The sequence below is a fragment of the Dromiciops gliroides genome, chromosome 1 (genome assembly GCF_019393635.1).
Source record: "Dromiciops gliroides isolate mDroGli1 chromosome 1, mDroGli1.pri, whole genome shotgun sequence".
NCBI classification, from domain to species: Eukaryota; Metazoa; Chordata; class Mammalia; order Microbiotheria; family Microbiotheriidae; genus Dromiciops; species Dromiciops gliroides.
Genome location: NC_057861.1, coordinates 761,007,574 through 761,025,626, shown reverse-complemented (window position 1 = coordinate 761,025,626; position 18,053 = coordinate 761,007,574). Strand labels below are relative to the sequence as shown.

The 18,053-nt window shown below is 52.5% G+C and overlaps 1 protein-coding gene across 1 annotated transcript in view; it reads right to left on the bottom strand.

Annotated features, from left to right (window-relative positions):
- LOC122737067 (centromere protein P) overlaps positions 1-18,053 on the bottom strand; it is a 194,273-nt gene that overhangs the window by 170,925 nt on the left and 5,295 nt on the right. The window contains exon 4 of the mRNA XM_043979485.1: positions 12,164-12,252. Coding sequence (XP_043835420.1) covers positions 12,164-12,252 — 89 coding nt within the window. The remainder of the gene's footprint in view (positions 1-12,163; positions 12,253-18,053) is intronic.

The following is an 18,053-nucleotide window of genomic DNA, read 5'->3' as shown; positions in this document are numbered from 1 at the left end:
GGGGGGCGGTGTTCAAGCAGCTTCACTTGCCTCAGCACAGACTAGCCGGGCTCAGGTCAGAGGGGGCTGGGGGCTTTTTTTTCCCCCAGCTGTCTGACCTGGTGTCTTGTACAGCCCACGGGGCTTTATGGCTCAGCTGAAGCAGAGCAGGAGGGGAAGAGACCCTGAGGGCCTAAGGCTTTCTAATCTCAGCCTAAAGGTAGGGTCCCCAAATCAAAATAAATTTCCACAATACAGAGTCAAAAGACAGTCCCTGCCCTCGAGGATTTTATAATCTAACAGGGGAGATGTGTTGTTTAAAAATCTAAATGTGGGTTCTAATCTGTCCCCCCAGTTTTGGGGGGAAACTGGCTAAAATCACTGAAAAATTCAGCAAGAGTTTTAATGGTTTATTAAAAGATATATTATAAGATAGTGAAGAGAGAGAAAGATTGAGAACAGATTCCTAGCTTGGGAATCCTAGCTTTCCTAGAAGCCCACGTGAAGTCCTGCCACCAAGCTCCAGTCCGCCAGCCCCCCCCCCCCCACTTCCTGTCCTCCTCCCTGACATGGGAGGTTCTTCAAGTTGATTGGTCGAGAGCGGCCTCCTGGTGATGTCCCAGTCTACAGCCTCTGAGAATACTCTCCTCGATTGAATCAGCCTTAACTAGGTTCAGCTTCTGAGAACAGCTCCCTGCTCAGGGCTGGCCAGGTGTGATCCCAATTTAATCATCACATGCAGGTGCTTAGTCTCTCAGTCTCCCCAATTCAATCAATTCCAAATCTAACTTCGGGGGGCTCCTGGGCATCTGCCAAGTCCCATTGTTTTATCACAGAGACAACATGCAAAGGAAACTAGGTGCATAAAAAGGAAATAAGGAAGGCCCAAAACTGCGGGGATGAGGGGCAGCTAGGTGGCGCAGTGGATAAAGCACCGGCCCTGGATTCAGGCGTACCTGAGTTCAAATCCGGTCTCAGATACTTGACACTTACTAGCTGTGTGACCCTGGGCAAGTCACTTAACCCCCATTGCCCCGCAAAAAAAAAAAAAAAAAAAACTTAAAAAAAAAAACAAAACTGCGGGGATGGAGGCTTCCTGCAGAAGGTGGGACTTTAGTTTAGTTGGGACTTGAAGGCCAGAGACAAGGAAAGGGAGTATTCCAGCCACGGGGGTGCCAGACAGAAGAGAACGGATTGGGGAGTGAGGTGGAAGGAGACTAGAAGAAGGCTTTGAATGCCAACCAAAGCATCTTGTGTTTGCTCCTGGCAACCATGGGGAGCCACTGCACTTTATTGAGTGGGGGTGGGGGTAGGCGTAGGGGGCTGCCATCATCAGACCTGAGCTTTAGGAGGGTGGACTGGAGTGGGGGGAGGCTTGAGGCAGGCAGACAAACCAAGGCGCAATAGGGCTGCAGTCCAGGGGGGAGGGGAGGGCATGTGACCAGGGCCTGCCTCCCAGGCCCAGGGTGGGGGCAGGGTCACCGGAGAGCAGGTGCTGCCCCGTATGGATTGGACTTTGGCGAGTGTGGGTTCGCTTTGGTAAACTGGATTTTCTCTTTAAAAAAAAAATCCTTTGTTCTAAGAGCTGGCACCGTGGGAGGGGGTGCCCTGAGTACCAGAGGAGGCAGAGAGAGGAGGGCACCGGCACTGATTTGTAAAAGAGGAATGAGTTGAAGGAAAATAAACAGCAATAAAAGATGGAGGCTGCGCTTCTCCGGAGCGGAGCCCGTGCCCACTGCAGCGCTGGGAGATCTGGGAGAGTGGAGTGTGGGGAGAGTGGGCACAGGGGAGGCAACGGAACAAAGCATCCGGAAGCGGGAAAACTAAGCACTGGGGGTGGGTGGGGGGATAAAGGGGCATTTATCCCAGAGAGCTTTGGGGAAGAGATCACAGAGCAAGTCGCCTGGAAGCTGGGCTTGGAGCATCTAGAACACCAGACATGTATGTGTGTGTGTGAGTGTATGTGAGTGTGTGTGTGTGTGTGTGTGTGTGTGACTGTGTGCGTTCTATATCCCAACAGAAAAATGGTCAAAGGAAATAAACTAACTTTCAAAAGTGGAAACACCAACTTTTAGCCAGAATGGGGGGGGGCAGGGCTGATCATCAAAGAACTAAAGATCAAAAGGTGCCGAGGATGGCCAAGGATGGCCAGCCAAATTGGAGGGGCTCTAGGGAAGGAGGAATCCACACAAACATAACTGGTAGAGGCAGGAATTGGCTCAAGAACCAACCTCAGCCATCCTGGGAAACAAACCAATCCCACAAGGACTATAACAAGCACCATGGAGACAAAACTGAGGGGGCATTGAAGCATGTGGTCCGTCCCCCCCTCCAGAATCAAAAGCAGATCCTTCTAAATTACAGAAATGAAAACTCCAGAGCTGAGAAACCCAAAGGCCACCAGTCATGTCTTATTCTGGAATGGGGAACCTAGAGTCAGGAAGACCCAAGTTCAAACCATACCTCAGGCTTCTACAAACCATGTGACCCAGAGGCAGCTAGGTGGTGCAGTGGATAGAGCACCGGCCCTGGAGTCAGGAGGACCTGAGTTCAAATCTGGCCTCAGACACTTAACACTTACTAGCTGTGTGACCCTGGGCAAGTCACTTAACCCCAATTGCCTCACTAAAAACAACAACAACAACAAAAAAAAAACAAAACAAACCATTTGACCCTGGGCAAGTCTCTTCACCTCCACCTGCCTCAGTTTCCTTATGTGTAAAATGGGGGAAAAGTGCCTATCTCCCAGGGTTGCTGGGAGGATAAAATGAGATGCTTATAGAGGGGGCTTTGCCAACCTTGGCACGCTCTTTCAAGGCCGGCTGTCCTGCTGTCATCATTATCACCACTGGGCAGACGACAGAGGGATCCTGTTTCTCTGCCCCCTCGGTTCAGTTCTGCCGTGGCTCCTGAAAGGTGGTTCACATCCTCCTGTCAGACTGCAGGAACCTTGGGGCCTGAGCGCCCCTTCTGGGCAGCCACCCAAAGCCAGCTCTCTCCTTTTCTTGGAGCATGCTCCTGCAGGGCCCTTGCTTTGGTGAGCACCCTGATGAGAAAGGAAGGCGACAAGCATCTACAAACTGCCTACTATGTGCCAGGGACAGCCAAGGCTTTACAGACATCATCTCATTGCAGGAAGATTTAACCTGGCGTCCAGGCGACTTCAGATCATCGCGGGTTTCCTTTGTAATCCTATGTATTTTATGCATCTGAAAACATGATTCAGAGAAGCTGCCAGATGCTAACCCTCCCCCCCCACTGGAGGGAGGAGGGAGGGACAGATGGAGGAAGGAGGGAGGGAAGAGGGAAGGAGGGAGGAAGGGAGGGAGGAGGGGAGGAGGGAGAGGAGGAGAGAAGGGGAAGGGAGAAAGGAGGGGGGAGGGGAAAGGAGAGAGGAAAGGAGAGAGGGGGGAGGGAGAAGTGGCTTTCCTTGATCTGACATGGGTGTTTTATCCCCAGAGCACCTACTATGTGCCCACCGGGTACAAGCTTGTGGGGAAGGAAAGACAAAACCAAGGGGATCGATCAGGCGCCATGAAGCTCCATTGTACTGGGGGAATCACAGGTGCTCTGTGCCAGGGGCCAGGCTAAGTGCTGACCTCAGGTGATCTCACAAAAACGCTAGGAGGGAGGTACTGCCCGGATACCCACTTTGCAGATGAGAAGACTGAGGCAGGGTGGCACAACACCTTCACAGCTGGGAGCCTGGGAGAGTCTGGGGCCCTTGGAGGTCAGAGGGAAGCTGGGAAGAAGGGCGGGTCTGAGGAGGGGCCTGGGCAGAGAGGGCCTTTCTCCACCAGGTGGTCTGCACATGAAAAGCTGAAGAGGAGGAGGAGGGCTGGTCTTCATCTGCTGAATGAAGCTGGGGGCCGAGTGCACCCACTCTCCTCTGGGATACCAGGTCCAGCTCTCTCCGGCCTAGCAGCGTTGACATGGGCAATGCCAGAGCATCGCAAACAGCAGCCGGGGCCCAGATTTGTGCCAACGACGTCAGCCGGGCTGCCAGAGGGGCAGGGGCTCCTGGCAGCACCAGGTGGCAACCCCAAACAAGATGGCACCTCCGATGATGAGGCCGTAGCCAGGGCCCAGGGCACACCCACAAAGGAAATGTTGAGCACTCTGTGGCACCCCACAGAGGGCCCACTTGAGGGCACCCGTTCTCTGCAGGCATCTGGCAACAAGCCTGAAGCACCAGGCGGCTTCTGGGGCTGGGTGAGGGTGCTTGTGGCAGGCCTTTCCTCCATTTCTTGGGCATGGGGGAGCTAGCCTGAGGCGAGCTGCTGGCCACCACTAATAGGAGAGAAGAGGCTGGGCCAGCTCAGTGCAGGCCTCCTCTTTGCTGGGTCCCAGAGGAACAAGGCCCCAGGTTGGGGGCTGCAGACAGATGGGGAAACTCTGCCAGCAAGGCTGCCAGCGGGCCCCACCCCCCAGGCACCAGGAATTCTTGCGTGAGCCAGTTCCAGAGAACGCTGTCAAAGGAACAGAGCAGGGGTCAAAGAGTCATTTGGCCTGATCCCAAGAACTCCCAGGTCTGGGCAGAGTTGGGGGGAGGTGCAGAGGGAGGACTGGAAGCCCCAGGGAAAGGGGAAGTGCCCAGGAAAATAGGGGCAGGTGGAGGGGGAGCAGCAGCAGGGTGTGCAGTCCCACAATTCTGATGAAATTCTTCTCAACACAACTAAGCCGACACTTGGCACGGGAGGGAGGAATGGGCGGCTCCAATCTGGAGAGAGCGGCAGGTCCTGCTCAAGATGTCCCTCGGGATGCCAATGGGCCCCTGGCCAGGCCACAGCCTGTGAAGGTGACTGCTCCAGGCGTGTGCAGCCTGACGGGCACCAGGAACAAAGGAGGTGACCCAAAGAGACCAGAGAGCCTTAGGGAGGATGACCCTGTGTCAGAAAGAGCCGCTGTGAAGAGCTGAGTGGTGGTGCTGGCGCTGCCCTGGGAGAGGCACTGTGCAAGGGAGCCAAGACTGCTATGGGACCTACTATGTGCTAGCAGGGGGGAGGGGCAGAGAAAGACAAGCCCCGCCCCTGGGGAGCTCCCCTATGCTGGGGCCCAAGCTTGCGCCGCGCCAGCCCCTGTCCTTGGGGTGGCCGGACTGGACTGAGGCGTCCGTGCTGGGTGGACATGAGCCCGGGGAGCGGGGATGGGTGTCCCCATGATGACAGGCAGCCGCCCAAGGGGGCTCTAACACCCCCTGGATCTGCAGCTTCCTCGGAGGCCCAACCAGGCTCTAGTTCCTTGCTAGGACCCACCCAGACCTGCACACTCCTGACTGTCCCCTAGCGCCTCTTCTTCTGGGACAGCAGGGGGATGGAACACAGCACTGGAGTCAGGAAGACCTGAGTTCAAGTCCAGCCTCGGACGACGACTAGCTGTGTGGTACCCTGGGCAAGTCACTTTGCCTCTGTTAGCCGAGCTCACTCATGTATAAAATGGGGATAACGAGAGCACCAAATGGGATCCCCGAAAGTGCCCTGCAAACCTTGGGGCCCCCCAAAAACGCGGTGACTCGTCCCCCGGAAGACGGAGGCTCCTTGAGAAAGCCTGACTCCTTGCAGCCTGTGTCTGCTGAGGGCTTGACATAGCCCCACATGTGACTTTTGTGGGGGACTCTGATGGCAGCACCTCCATCCACGCCTACAGATAGTGACCACTTTTCCATAACCTGCATTCCTGGGGAGTAGCTGGGAGCACCGAGGGATTAAGGGTCTGGTCAGTTCTGTCCCACGGACACATGGACCCAAGGGGCCAAAGTGAGCCCTCCACCGGATGTGCCGAGCCAAGGCTCACCTTGTGCATAGTAGGCGTCTAATCAATCTTGACTGAATTGGAATAAAGGGTGGTGAGAGCAGAGCGAATCAGCGGGGCCTTAGAAAGGGGCGGGTTGGGGCAAGAATGCACAGCCAGGCCGGCCCTTCCCATGGAGAGGAAGGTCAAAGGACAGCCAGGAGCCCCCAGCTGCCTCGGTTAGAGATGGGGCTGGGAGCACAAAGCAGAGCGAAGGCAGACGCTTCAAGGTCTTCCTTCTGGGCATCCTGGACTCTGGACTGAAGAGGACTGAAGAAGCCTGAGCGTGCAAGGACCTAGCAAGAGGATGCGGACTGAGTGGCCCTCAATGTGTGTGCATGCGTGTGTGCGTGTGTGTATATATGCGTGCATGTGTGTGTACATGCACTATGTATGTGTGTGTACACACGAAATGTATACATACACACACGATTTCACATTTCTATCTATCTTTCAGACACAACGAATGAAGGAATCAATTTTGTCTGACCATACGTGTTTGGAAAAGTGACTTTGTTTTTCTTTCTTTCTCAGTGGGGGGTGGCGGGGAGTGGGAGAAAGAGGGTAGATATTTCCTGACTGGAAAAAAAAAATTTAATTAAAAACCCAAACCTGTTCTTGGAGTCCACAGTCAACTGGACCTCGGCCCAGTAAACAATCTGAACCAGGGTTGTCAAGGGAAATGATAAAGAACTTAGGAATCTGGACTTAGGAACCATCCCGAATTTGAGAACCAGTCAGCTTAAGCCACAGGGACCAGGGCATATTGATGTCCTGCCAGAAGCAATCAATAAGTGTGAGGGTAATGAACATGAGCTGGCTTCCCAGGCAGAGGGGAAGGCGGGAGGCTGCAGCATCTCTCCAATAAACTCCCCCTTCTATGAGAAGAGACAATTCTCTAGACAAAGCACAGGCGCTGTGCCAACCTCCAGCTGAGCCACAGAACAGGAAGTGGCAAAACTCCTTGGAACGAGTTACAAGCTAGACGAGGTGATTGCCGGCACAGAGCTAGGCCACTGAGCGACTGAGGGAGGGTCGTGCCCTACCCACCCAGGAGGAGGGAGGCCGGGGGAAGGCCCTGTTGAGCCAGCTGAGTGTGGGTCTGAAGCTCAGGAGAGCCGAGGGCTGGCTGTGGAGGTCTCGGAGTTGTCTTCACAGAGACGGTGAGGTCACCCAAGGAGGGAGTGTAGGGAGAAGAGAGAGGAGCACCCAGGACAGCTAGCTGGTGGAACCAGAGTGATGACTGCACCACGAGACGGGCAAGAAACGGTCGGATTAATGGGACAAGAGGAAATATCCAGGGCAGGGGGCGGTCACCAGGGTCAGATGCTGCAGAGGTCAAGCAGGGGAAGAGCTTTGTTGAGTCACCTGACTCCACCATCAGCCGGGCCAGACTTCCCAATTCCATGAGCCCCCCAAGGCTGGCACTGGGTGCTGGGCAAAGACAAGTCCAACAGACTCTTCCCCTGCTCTGTGACTCTCAGACCGACAGACTGGTAGATGGGGATGGATGACAGGTATACACGGATGGACAGAGAGGTGGATAGATGCCTAATACAGCTGTACCCCCGCCTTCTGGCTTCATTCTGAGCTAAGAACCTGAGGGGGCTACTCCCTAGACAAGTGGGTGAGAGAAACTCCAGTATTCTCAGTGTTACCCACGTTCTGTGGTCCAGGTCTCCAGAAAAAAAAATCAATTCCAGAAATGGAGGGAAACGAAATTTTGTAAAAAGAATCAGTGATAATATTTACTGAGCAAAGCGCCAACAGACACATTATTTCAAGCTCAATTCGGCCCATGAAAAGCCAAAGGGGGCCTCTGAGCCAGCAGAGAAGAAAAAGGAGCTCTCCTGAGCCTGGGGAGCCCAGGCATGAAGCAGTAAAAAGGGATCCATTCATGCTGATTTCTGAAAAAAGGACACTTTCCATGGTACACCAAACACTCTGCTCAAAGACAGGTCCCATAAGCGAGAAGAAAAGGCCTGGCTTTTCAGCTCTGGGAAAACTGACTGGTTGGGGGAGATTTTTCCAGAGTCCAACGAGTCTTTAATGGAAGCCAGATGTTACTGATCTTTGTCTATAAAATGCTGGCACTAACGCAGCCTCAAATTTTAACTACAGTAGTTAAAAAGCTAAAAAAGAATGCAAATGTTCCCTTCTCAAAAAGAACGAGAATTCGAGAATTCCTACTGACCGAGCTGGGAGAGCAGAGGGGAAGGCAACGAATGACCTCGGGTCTAACTCTGACATCAGCTGAGTATTAGGGACCAATCCATTAAAATATTCACACACAGAAACAATGGGAAAGGAGACTCTCTTTTAGGCCAAAGACTTCCTTTCAAATGACCGCAGTCAGCAAAAGGCTATGAAGAAATATGTTTGCTGACCTTTGTCAAATGTCATCATTTTGTTTGAAAAGTTGGCTCTGAATCCAAACAAAGTTGGCTTGGCAAGGGCCAGTCTGCCAAGTCACCAAGTCGCTTCAGCTTGAGGCTCCTCTCTGCTCAGGACACAACTGACCACAGGCGTCCAGTAGAACCAGAGCCGTTTACTGGAGCTCAGTGCACCATTCTTAGCTAACATGCATATAGCACCTTCAGATTTGCAAAGCACTTTACCAATACTATCGCACAACAATCCTGCTGAGTAGGCACTATTATGATCCTCATGTTTCAGTTGAAGAAACTGAGAAAGACAGAGGTCAAGTGACTTTCCCAGGGTAACACAGCTAGTAAATATCTGAGGCTGGATTTGAACTCAGGTCTTTCTGAATCCAAGCTTAGTGTTCTTTCCACCGAGTTCCCTAAGAGATGATACACTTGGGTCACAGAAAAGCCTGATTCACAAGGAAGAATCGCACAAGATTTTGGCTTGGAACGAGGGTGGGGAGAAGCAGCATTCTTTAAAGCGTTCAAGCTCCTGTCCTGTCCTGTTGTCCTGGGAGACCTCTGGGCATGTCCTGGCTTTGAGAACCACCTGTTTGCTGGCATCACGAGTGCCCTTTCTCATAATATTCTTGCTTTTGGCTTCTCTCCTTCTAGATTGTCCATCAGGTCTGTGTACTTGCAGTCCCAGCCTTTGTCCTCCCTTTTGTTTCTTTGCCGTGACTTGCCACGGCAGATGTCGGGGGCTCACTCAGAACAGCTCTGGTGGTTCTCTATTCCCCTCCCATCCCACAGGGCCCCTTCTCACCAAGAACTAGGTCACTTTCCTTTGTTTTCTGTATTTACTGTGGATGCTTGGACTCTTACTAGGACTGCAGGCCACATTCCTTCTTTGTTAGTGCTTTCTCTGCTGATTTATCTGCTAATGTTTGTCAAGGTCTTTGACTTTTTTCTTCTCGAGATCTTTAGTAATTCATGCCTGGCACGTAGTAGGCACTTACTAACTGGTTATTTTCCCCTATTGCTCACTTTCTGATTCCCTCCTTTGTCAAGATAATGGAACTCTGGGGTTCACCTCAAGATTGATCTGGGCTGATTGAGTTGGGGAAGAGCGACTGACTGGTGTGCTAGATTGTAGGGCTGGTACTTAAGGGTACTTAATGAATTTGAATGACAATAGCCAATCAGCTGGAGAAACCTCCCATTTCTGGGAGGGGAGCAGGAAGCAGGAAGCAGATGCTGGAGGAGGGTATTCCTCTTTGGCTGCGAGACATAGGTGGTGGCAGAGAACTTCAGAAGGGGGAGATTAGGAAGGCTAGATTTGCCAGATTATAGGAAATCTGTTCTCAATCTTTCTTTCTTTTACTATTTTTTAATAAACCCTTAAAAAAACTAAACTCGTTTATCAGTGATTTTAGTCAGTTTCCCCCCCAAAACTGGGAGGACAGATTAGAACCCACATTTAGAATTTTAAATTACACAACCCCTTTGAGGGAGGTTTCTGTGACAGTTAAATCATGACTACGGATCCAGGTTTGGGGTAAGCTTATTATCAGTTCCTACTGGTAAGGGATTGGCCAAGCACCTCCTTGAGCTTCTTGTGGTCCCTAGAGTTATCAGCTGGCTACCTGTCTGGGGGGTTTTTATCCCTTTTCAATCAGAGGAGGGTCATTATACATCAATCAAATCCAATTAGCCAACATGACTTGACGGTGGGCTACAACAAAATGAAATCCAGGGAAGACATCAGAGAAAGGAACTCAAAAGCCCCACTCCAGCTGGTCAGAGCAAAGCTCATTCATCTCGGTGTGGTCTAATCTCATCAGTAAGTTTTGGGGCTATCTAGACAACAGAATTTGTCTCCTTATATTAGCCTGGGGTTGGGGTGGGTTTGTCCTAGATGAGATTTGATGAAATCTCTCCAGGAGACCCCATCCTTGGGTAGAAGGAAGAGAGGACCAAAAAGTGGAGATCTCTGGGTCCCCCAAGACAATAATTATTTCTCACATTTCCCTGGAAGCTGAATCTCAAAGCATTTCCGTTTCCTCCCATACTGTATAACTCATGGCTCACTGGTTCACCAGGGCTCTGCACCAGCTGCCTTTTGGCTTGACAGAACTGGCCCCAGCTGGATGCTGGGCTCTTTCCCTCAGATTTCGTGATTTGCCTAGGGTCACACAGCTTAGGAAGTGTCTGAGGCCAGATTTGAACTCAGGTCCTCCTGACTCCAGAGCCAGTGCTCTGTGCGTTGTGGTGCCCCTAGCTGGCTTGAAAGGAAATTTGTCTGAAAGTGAGCCAAGAACAGCCCCCCACTCCCAGCTCTTCCTCCATTTCTTTTCTTTTCTTTTCTTTTTTTTTTTTTTTAGTGAGGCAATGGGGGTTAAGTGACTTGCCCAGGGTCACACAGCTAGTAAGTGTTAAGTGTCTGAGGCTGGATTTGAACTCAGATACTCCTGACTCCAGGGCCGGTGCTCTATCCACTGCACCATCTAGCTGCCCCTCTTCCTCCTTTTCTATCCAAATCACATCCATTTGTCAAGGTCCAGCCTTGAGCCCAGGCATGAGCCCAATGCCTGGTATCCAGCCAGGGCCAAACAGATGTATCTGCTGCATGATGGTGTCAGACCAAAGGAGACCCCAGGGGGTGGAGAGGGCTGAGAAGCATCTCAGCCCTCAGTGCTGAGCCCCAGTTCCTCTGGGCTCTCCTTGCTCTCTCATCAGCACACCTACAGTGTGCTATGGAGGGGAGTGCAGGCCGGAGAAGGGAAGGCAGGGGCACAGGGGGACCTCTCAGGGGTCGCCATCACCAGCCCCTCCCTGGCCTTCTGATCTAGAGGAAGGGGAAGGGAACAAACATTGACTAAGCACCTACTGTGTGCCAGGTGTGGTACCAAGCACCTTACAGATCTTTATCTCCTTTGGTTCTTACAACAACCTGGGGGGGTCGGTGCCATCATTACCACCCCTATTCTACAGACGAGGAAACTGAGGCAAGCAGGAGGTCCCACAGCTAGTCAGTGTTCCACCCCTAAGTGGGCCGAGATGAGATGGCTACCAATGCACCATGACCAGGGCATTAGGGAAACTGCCTGTGGAGAGATGAAGTCCAGGCCAGTTCCTGGGATGTGGAGAGCCTTCCCTGGATCCGCCCAGACAGAGGGAAGGGGATGCCAGGGAGATGGTGCCTCCCTCTCCTTGGCCCTGCACAGACATCAGTGAAGCGCCCCCTCCCTCCTCTGGTGAGGGGCCTCTGGGCACATCACAGTCTGGCCAGCACAGGGCGGCCTCCTGGCCTGAGGGCAGAGGCCTGGCCAGGCACAGAAAGGGGCAATGAAATGAAAACAACCTTGAGCTTCCACCTGACACCCTACAAACCAGCAAAGATGACAATAAATGCCACTTGATGGCAGTGATTGTGGAAAAATAGGTACACTGGTGCATTGTTGATGGAGCTGTTCATCAGTACAGACATTATGGAAAACAATCTGGAATGTTGCCAATAAAGAGATTTCATGACTGAGATGATGCCTAAGGAGGCCACTGACAAGTCTAAAACCAGACTATTTATTATATGTGAAGGCTTTTTTGGAGGGGTGGGGGAAGGACACTGCGGGAAAGTATGATGACTTACTAAAAAAAACCTTTGTGAATAAGAATGCTTTTAGGGAGGAGGGTGGGGAAGAGATGCAGGTGGGAATCTGGACAAGGTAAAAACCAGACACCAATACAAATCGATTAAGAATAAGCTGCCCTTGGGGCAGCTAGGTGGTGCAGTGGATAGAGCACCGGCCCTGGAGTCAGGAGGACCTGAGTTCAAATCCAGCCTCAGACACTTAACACTTACTAGCTGTGTGACCCTGGGCAAGTCACTTAACCCCAATTGCCTCACTAAAAAAAAAAAAAAAGAAAGAAAGAAAGAATAAGCTGCCCTTAATTTCCCTCATAAGGTTCATGGTAAAAAATAGAGAGTTTATCCCCAAACCAGGAAGCAGGTGGAGGAGCTCCCTTACCGGGTGACAAATCGGTTGAGCTCACTGTGCTCCATGGGCTCCATGATGATGCTGAGGTCCGTGAGAACAGTGGAGGAGGTGTCTTCAGTCTACAAGAGAAAAACCAGGCCCAGATGTGGTGATCGAGCACCGAGCCATCTCCCTGGTGCCTCACCCAGCCTTCCCTCACCTCCACTTAGTGATTCTCATGATCAAACCCACACAAGCATAGGCACAGGAAAGGTCCCCCCAGGATCCCCCTCATACTTCCTGTTACTCTCCAGACCACCCCCCCCCCCAAGACTCTAAGTTCCTCAGGGGCAGCCCAAAGCAGGCACCCAAGAAATGCTTTTTTTTATTCCCTCCTTTAAAGGAGACAAGGCCACTGGGTCCTATGTCTGAAGGGTGACATGAAGCACTTCATCCCAGCTCTTAGCACTCAGCAGGCGCTTAATAAATGCTGCCCCCTCCCCCCCCCACACACCTCTGGCTCCTGCCTTCATCGCCTCCGGCTGAGATGACCAAGTGTCTCACAGAGGACTCTCCCCTTCCCAGAAGGGAATGAGGTCTGGCAGCAGCAGCCCAGGGAGCCCAAGATGGCACTTGCCTCCCCTGAGCGCACATCAGGAGCTACCAGTCCTAAGAAATGGGGGCTCCCGGCTTTGGCAGTGGCTTCCCGGGCCAAGAGTTGGTGTCTTCTGGACTCAGGGACCACCCGAAGAGAGGGGACCCTGACAAGGGCACGGGAAGGATCATGCTGTGTGAGGGGGCTGCAGAAAGACCCCTCAGGCTGATGTGACAGTGTGGGGTCGAGGGGAATCACCAATGGGCAGAACATGGGGGGGATGGGCCAGCCGGAGCATTTGTGGAGCTCTTGTGGCTTCCATGCATTTGTGGTCTAGGCAGGGAGCAGCTGCCCCGCGCCCTTCAATACACTGAGTGGTGAGCGATGCTTTTGGGGTGACCCACGTTGGGGGGGGGCGCTATTCCCAGAGGCGCTGTCGTGACAGGCCAAGATGCGCCAGAGCCCCTGAGCGTCTCCCCTTCTCCCCATCCCCAACACCTTCCAATCGCTAGTCCATCCTTCTGGCCTGGTTGTCTCCCTTGGGCACAGATCTGAATCTGTCAAGCCCCTGCCCAGAAGAGGTGCGGTCCCTGGCCCTTCACCACCCCTTGCCTCTGGCCGCTGGCCTCCCAGCTGGACAGCTCTGTACCTCACCAACCCAGGACCGATTCTCCCTGAGCTTCTGGTCACAGGGGCATCTTTCAGGCTCGACTCCCTAATGAGGTCGATTTCTTCTCGGTACTTTCCCCACATGTACACACGTGCTCAACGCCCAGGAAAACTGACCCCATCCTTGGTACCTTTGGCCCCTTGCTCCAAATGTTGCCTCCTTCGCACCCCACCGCCTGACTCAACGCCGGGCCGGGCCTGACCCTCTCGTCTGTACAATCCCAGCGTCCTCAGCACAATCTCTGGCTTTCCATCACCCCCCTCTCCATTCATATTTCAGACTGTTGCTGGATTCCCCTTACTCACAAATGTGATCAGGTGGTGCTCATTTGCTGAGAACACTTCTTTTTTTTTTAGTGAGGCAATTGGGGTTAAGTGACTTGCCCAGGGTCACACAGCTAGTAAGCGTCAAGTGTCTGAGGCCAGATTTGAACTCAGGTCCTCCTGACTCCAGGGCCGGTGCTCTATCCACTGCGCCACCTAGCTGCCCACTGAGAACACTTCAATGGTTTTTTATCGCTCATCAAATAAGGTCAAAACCGCTGAGGCTGGCCTTCAAGGCCCTACCCCCCCCCCCAAGTCTCATCTCCTATTACGTTCCTCCTGGGAGTGGCAGTGCAGCCAAGTGATCATCCCCAGGACTGGACTGCAACACCAATGTCGCACCATTCATCCATCCACCTCTCTGAAAATCCAGCCCACCCTCCTAAGACCCAGCTTGGGTGCCCCATTTTAAAGGAAGCCTTTTCTGAGACCCAGCCTGGAAATGACCACTTTTGCCTTTGACCATTCAATGTTCAGCATCGACGTGTCACAAGCTGATTACTGGTTTAAATGAGCCAAAGATGGGAAGCGTAATCTGCACCGATTAGGAAAACCGCAACGGGCGGGAATCCGTTACCATAACTAGACAATCAATAAGCCCAGAGAGATCTGCGAGAAGCAAGCCTGACTTTGCTTTTTGCCTTTCTTTATACCCTGAGCACCTAGCATTGTGCCCAGCACACAGCAGGTGCTCAATGGATGCTGAAAACATGACGAAATAATCGCCTCCCAATCTAAAGTGCTCCTCAGAGCTACCTGAAGGCAGGAAACCTGATCCAGGCTTTGAAGTAAAGTCCCCCAGCTGTCCCTCTCTCCAGTCAGGCTCCATGTCATAGGAAAGAGCAGATCAAGCAGAGAATGAGAGCAAAGGATTAAGGGAGGAACCAAGTTGGAAACAAGAAATAGATAGGTCCCCTGAAGATCCAGGCTCTCCCCCAGCCCAGGTGCCCCCTCAGAGCAGAAGCCCCCTCCCCATTTCCTCCAGGGCTCAGAAGACAGAGCTAAGGGAAGAAAGCTCTAGTGACTTCATGTCTCCTGTGCCCAGGGCCAAAGAGGGACCAAGCGGTCTGAGTCAAGAGTGTCTATGGGCTGCCCCGGGCTGAAAGGACATTTGTTCTGGACTAATAAGACCTTACCCTGAATTGTGTAACTATAGTTGACCAGATTATGCAATTTTTCTTGCTCAAGATTCCTGGAAATGTTACTTTAAAATGCCTTATGGTGTTAGAGATAGGTCCAAGGGGCTTGGACATTTCTCTCTCCAGCAAAACAATACTTGAATTTATGTTAATATTACACAAATAACAATCATTTCGCAGACTTGTGCCTAAAATACTTCATATTCTTAAATGTTTTTCTTTGACCATTTGTTCCTTGCCAAGTGAAGAGAGAAGGTCACCGCAGATGACACCAGATTAGAACGTGGCTTCATCTGTAAAATCTTATGAAGGACAACAAAGCACTGTCTCAAAGTAGAGGAGAACTACAGAGAGTAAAAGCCGTTTAAAAACAAACAAACTTGGCCAGAGATCCAAGGAAGCAAAGTCATTTCAAGCAAAGATATAGCTGTATCCTTTATCGTGCACAGTAAGAGGTTTGCAAAGCACTTTAAGGATGGTGTATCATGAATGAAAGTGAAAAGAGAAAAATGAAAAGCAACAGGGAAATCCTCTTTAAGGATTATTTGAAAAAAAAAACCACAAAAAAACCAAGAGCCATTTTCTTCCCCCTCAAAGTGAGTCAAGTCACCAGTGGCCACACATGGACGTCACCAGCCCACATAAGTTCTGGCTGGATGGGCAGGAGGGGCAGGTGGTAAAGGCCCGTGAGGAGCTGGGTCCCTCAGGTATCCTCCTTTGCTCCTTGTCTTCCTTCCTCGGGGCTCCAGGGGGCATTTCACAAACACCATCTCATTTGAGCTAACTGCTATGAAGTCAGTTTATTCTCCTGACTTCTCATTAAGCAACGGACACGTGCCTCCAGAACTCCTCTGGGGTCTTCCTGTTTGTTTGATGTGATGCTATTTCCACTGTATTTAAACACGGCCTTGTACTTCTCCTAATTTTATCTTCGACCCGATTTTCATTTAAGACGGTTCTTCATTTTCCCTGAAGTTCAGTAACCTTTGGCAAAGCTTCTGTGAACGTGATGACCACTAAGAGGAAGCCGGACAGCTCGGCTCCGGCCACACAAGATAGAGAGTGCTGGCTTGAGAATAATCAAGAAGTCCAAGGAGGGAGGTCACGTTGCTAGCTGAGGCCAGCAGAGGAAGCTGAGCAGGGCCGCCTGGCCGGGGCAATTTGTCCCTGATCCCAGGGAGATTGGAGGCTGGTGCCTGAAGCTGTGTATGGAGCAGGGAGTGTGGACCAGGCATGAGACAGCAGCTCTCCATCAGCACGAGCTTGCCGGGCCAGATGAGTTAGCAGGGCAGTGAGCGGGCGGGACCTTCGGTTCTGTTGTTCTCACCTGCAGACCTTCCCAGTTAAGGGATGGGGGCAAGTCTGCAGCTGTGTCCCCCAGAGCCAGAGTACGGGCCATGAGGGCAGCAAGGGGATGAGGCCGATTTTAGGGCATGCTGAAAGTCTGCAGGTGCCCAGCCTGAGCTACCCTTGAGATCACCGTGTACAGCGATCGATACCTGAAGAGAGTGGGAGCCCAGATAACAGGCATCGGCCGCACAGGCTCCTGCTGCTCCCTCCGGAAGAATGCCACGCTTGGCCCTAACACAAAGTCTTACTTCAGGAGGTCGACAGGAATCTAAGTCAAGTCAGCAGGCATTTTTAAAGTGCCCACTATGTTCCAGGCACAGTGCTAGGCCCTCGCGGAGCATCATCTACTGGGAACAACAAGGGATAAACACATGTTTAAACCACAAATGTCCTTATTTCCCCCTCACCATCTCTGTGGTCAGGCAGAGGCCCTGCATTTCTCCAGGCCAGGGCCTCGTGGGCTGCTCTGGCCCAGGGTGGTGCCAGGCCCCGCAATCAAACACTGAAGGAGTCAGAAGGCTGCCGCATGCCGCTCGCCAACGCCACTCCTCCCCACCTCCAGGGCTGCTGGGTGGCCAGGACAGCCATGGGAAGCCTGCTGATGCCCCAGAGGTCAGACTCTAGGCATCAAGGGTGCCTGCCTCAGTACTGGGGACGGCTCCCAAAGGAAGCTGCTGAGGCTGCAGCAGCAGGGCCCGGCCCATCCACACAACCAGACCCCCTCCAGGGGACCCTCAAGTGCAGCGCGGAGCTTCTTCCCCTCTTTTAGGGTCTTCTGGCCTCCTGGCCGTGTCTCAGTCCATTCCCTTGTCCTGCCCGCGCCCACCGGCTCCCACGCTGGGCTTGTGGCAGGTCTTTACACTCATCTCCTCACATGTGGGCAGCAGTATGTCTCTCCCCTGTGTGAGGGTCCTCACAGAGAGGTCATCTAGCGTTTGTGGAGTGACCGCTTGAGGTCCCTGAGGCCGTAAATCACCGAGGCGGGCCCTGAGCCAGGTTCCCCTGGGCCCTCCCTGCTGTGCCGCCATCACCATGTCCTCCATCTCTTCTTGTGCTTTTTTGTTGTTGTTGTTTTTTTTTTAGTGAGGCAGTTGGGGTTAAGTGACTTGCCCAGGGTCACACAGCTAGTAAGTGTTAAGTATCTGAGGCCGGATTTGAACTCAGGTCCTTCTGACTCCAGAGCTGGTGCTCTATCCACTGTGCCACCTAGCTGCCCCCTCTTGTGCTTTTTAGAAGACCTGGAATCTCCTTCCAAAAACATCCATGTTTTGTGGCCCAATTTGAGTCACACTTCTGTCTAGTCCCCTGATGCTTCCACTTGATGTGCTAAAGAATTTTATCCAAGGAGCCTTTTCTGCCTCAGAGATTCTTGAAAACAAACCCTTCCTGTTCAGGGATGAGTGGACCAAGGGACAGGCAAAGGGGGCCTGAGTGAGACCTAAGGCTGCCGCTGGTAGGGGGGTCACTGTGGGCCCCTCTGGCCATGGTGACAGGGGTCAAGGGGAAGCCACTTTAGATGGGGGGGGTGGGCAGTGGAGGCCTGAGGAACATCAAGAAATGTGGAGAGACAGTTCCAGAAAAGGGAAGGGAGAGCAGTCACTGGGATGAAGGATCATGGGCAGAACTGGCAGGGAACGAGGGCCGGTTGAATTCCCAAGGGAAGGCAGTGGCAACAAGATGGAGAATAACCTCAAAGACCGACCTCCTCTGGGTGGGAGGGCTCAGGGAGCCAGGCAGGAATGGACAGCCCTACCCAGACCAGGAGAAGAAAGGGCGGCGCCTGGTCCTAGACATGCTCACGGAGTGACGTGCCAGGTCCTGGATGTGCCCACGGGGTGACACACCAGGTCCTAGATGTGCCCAC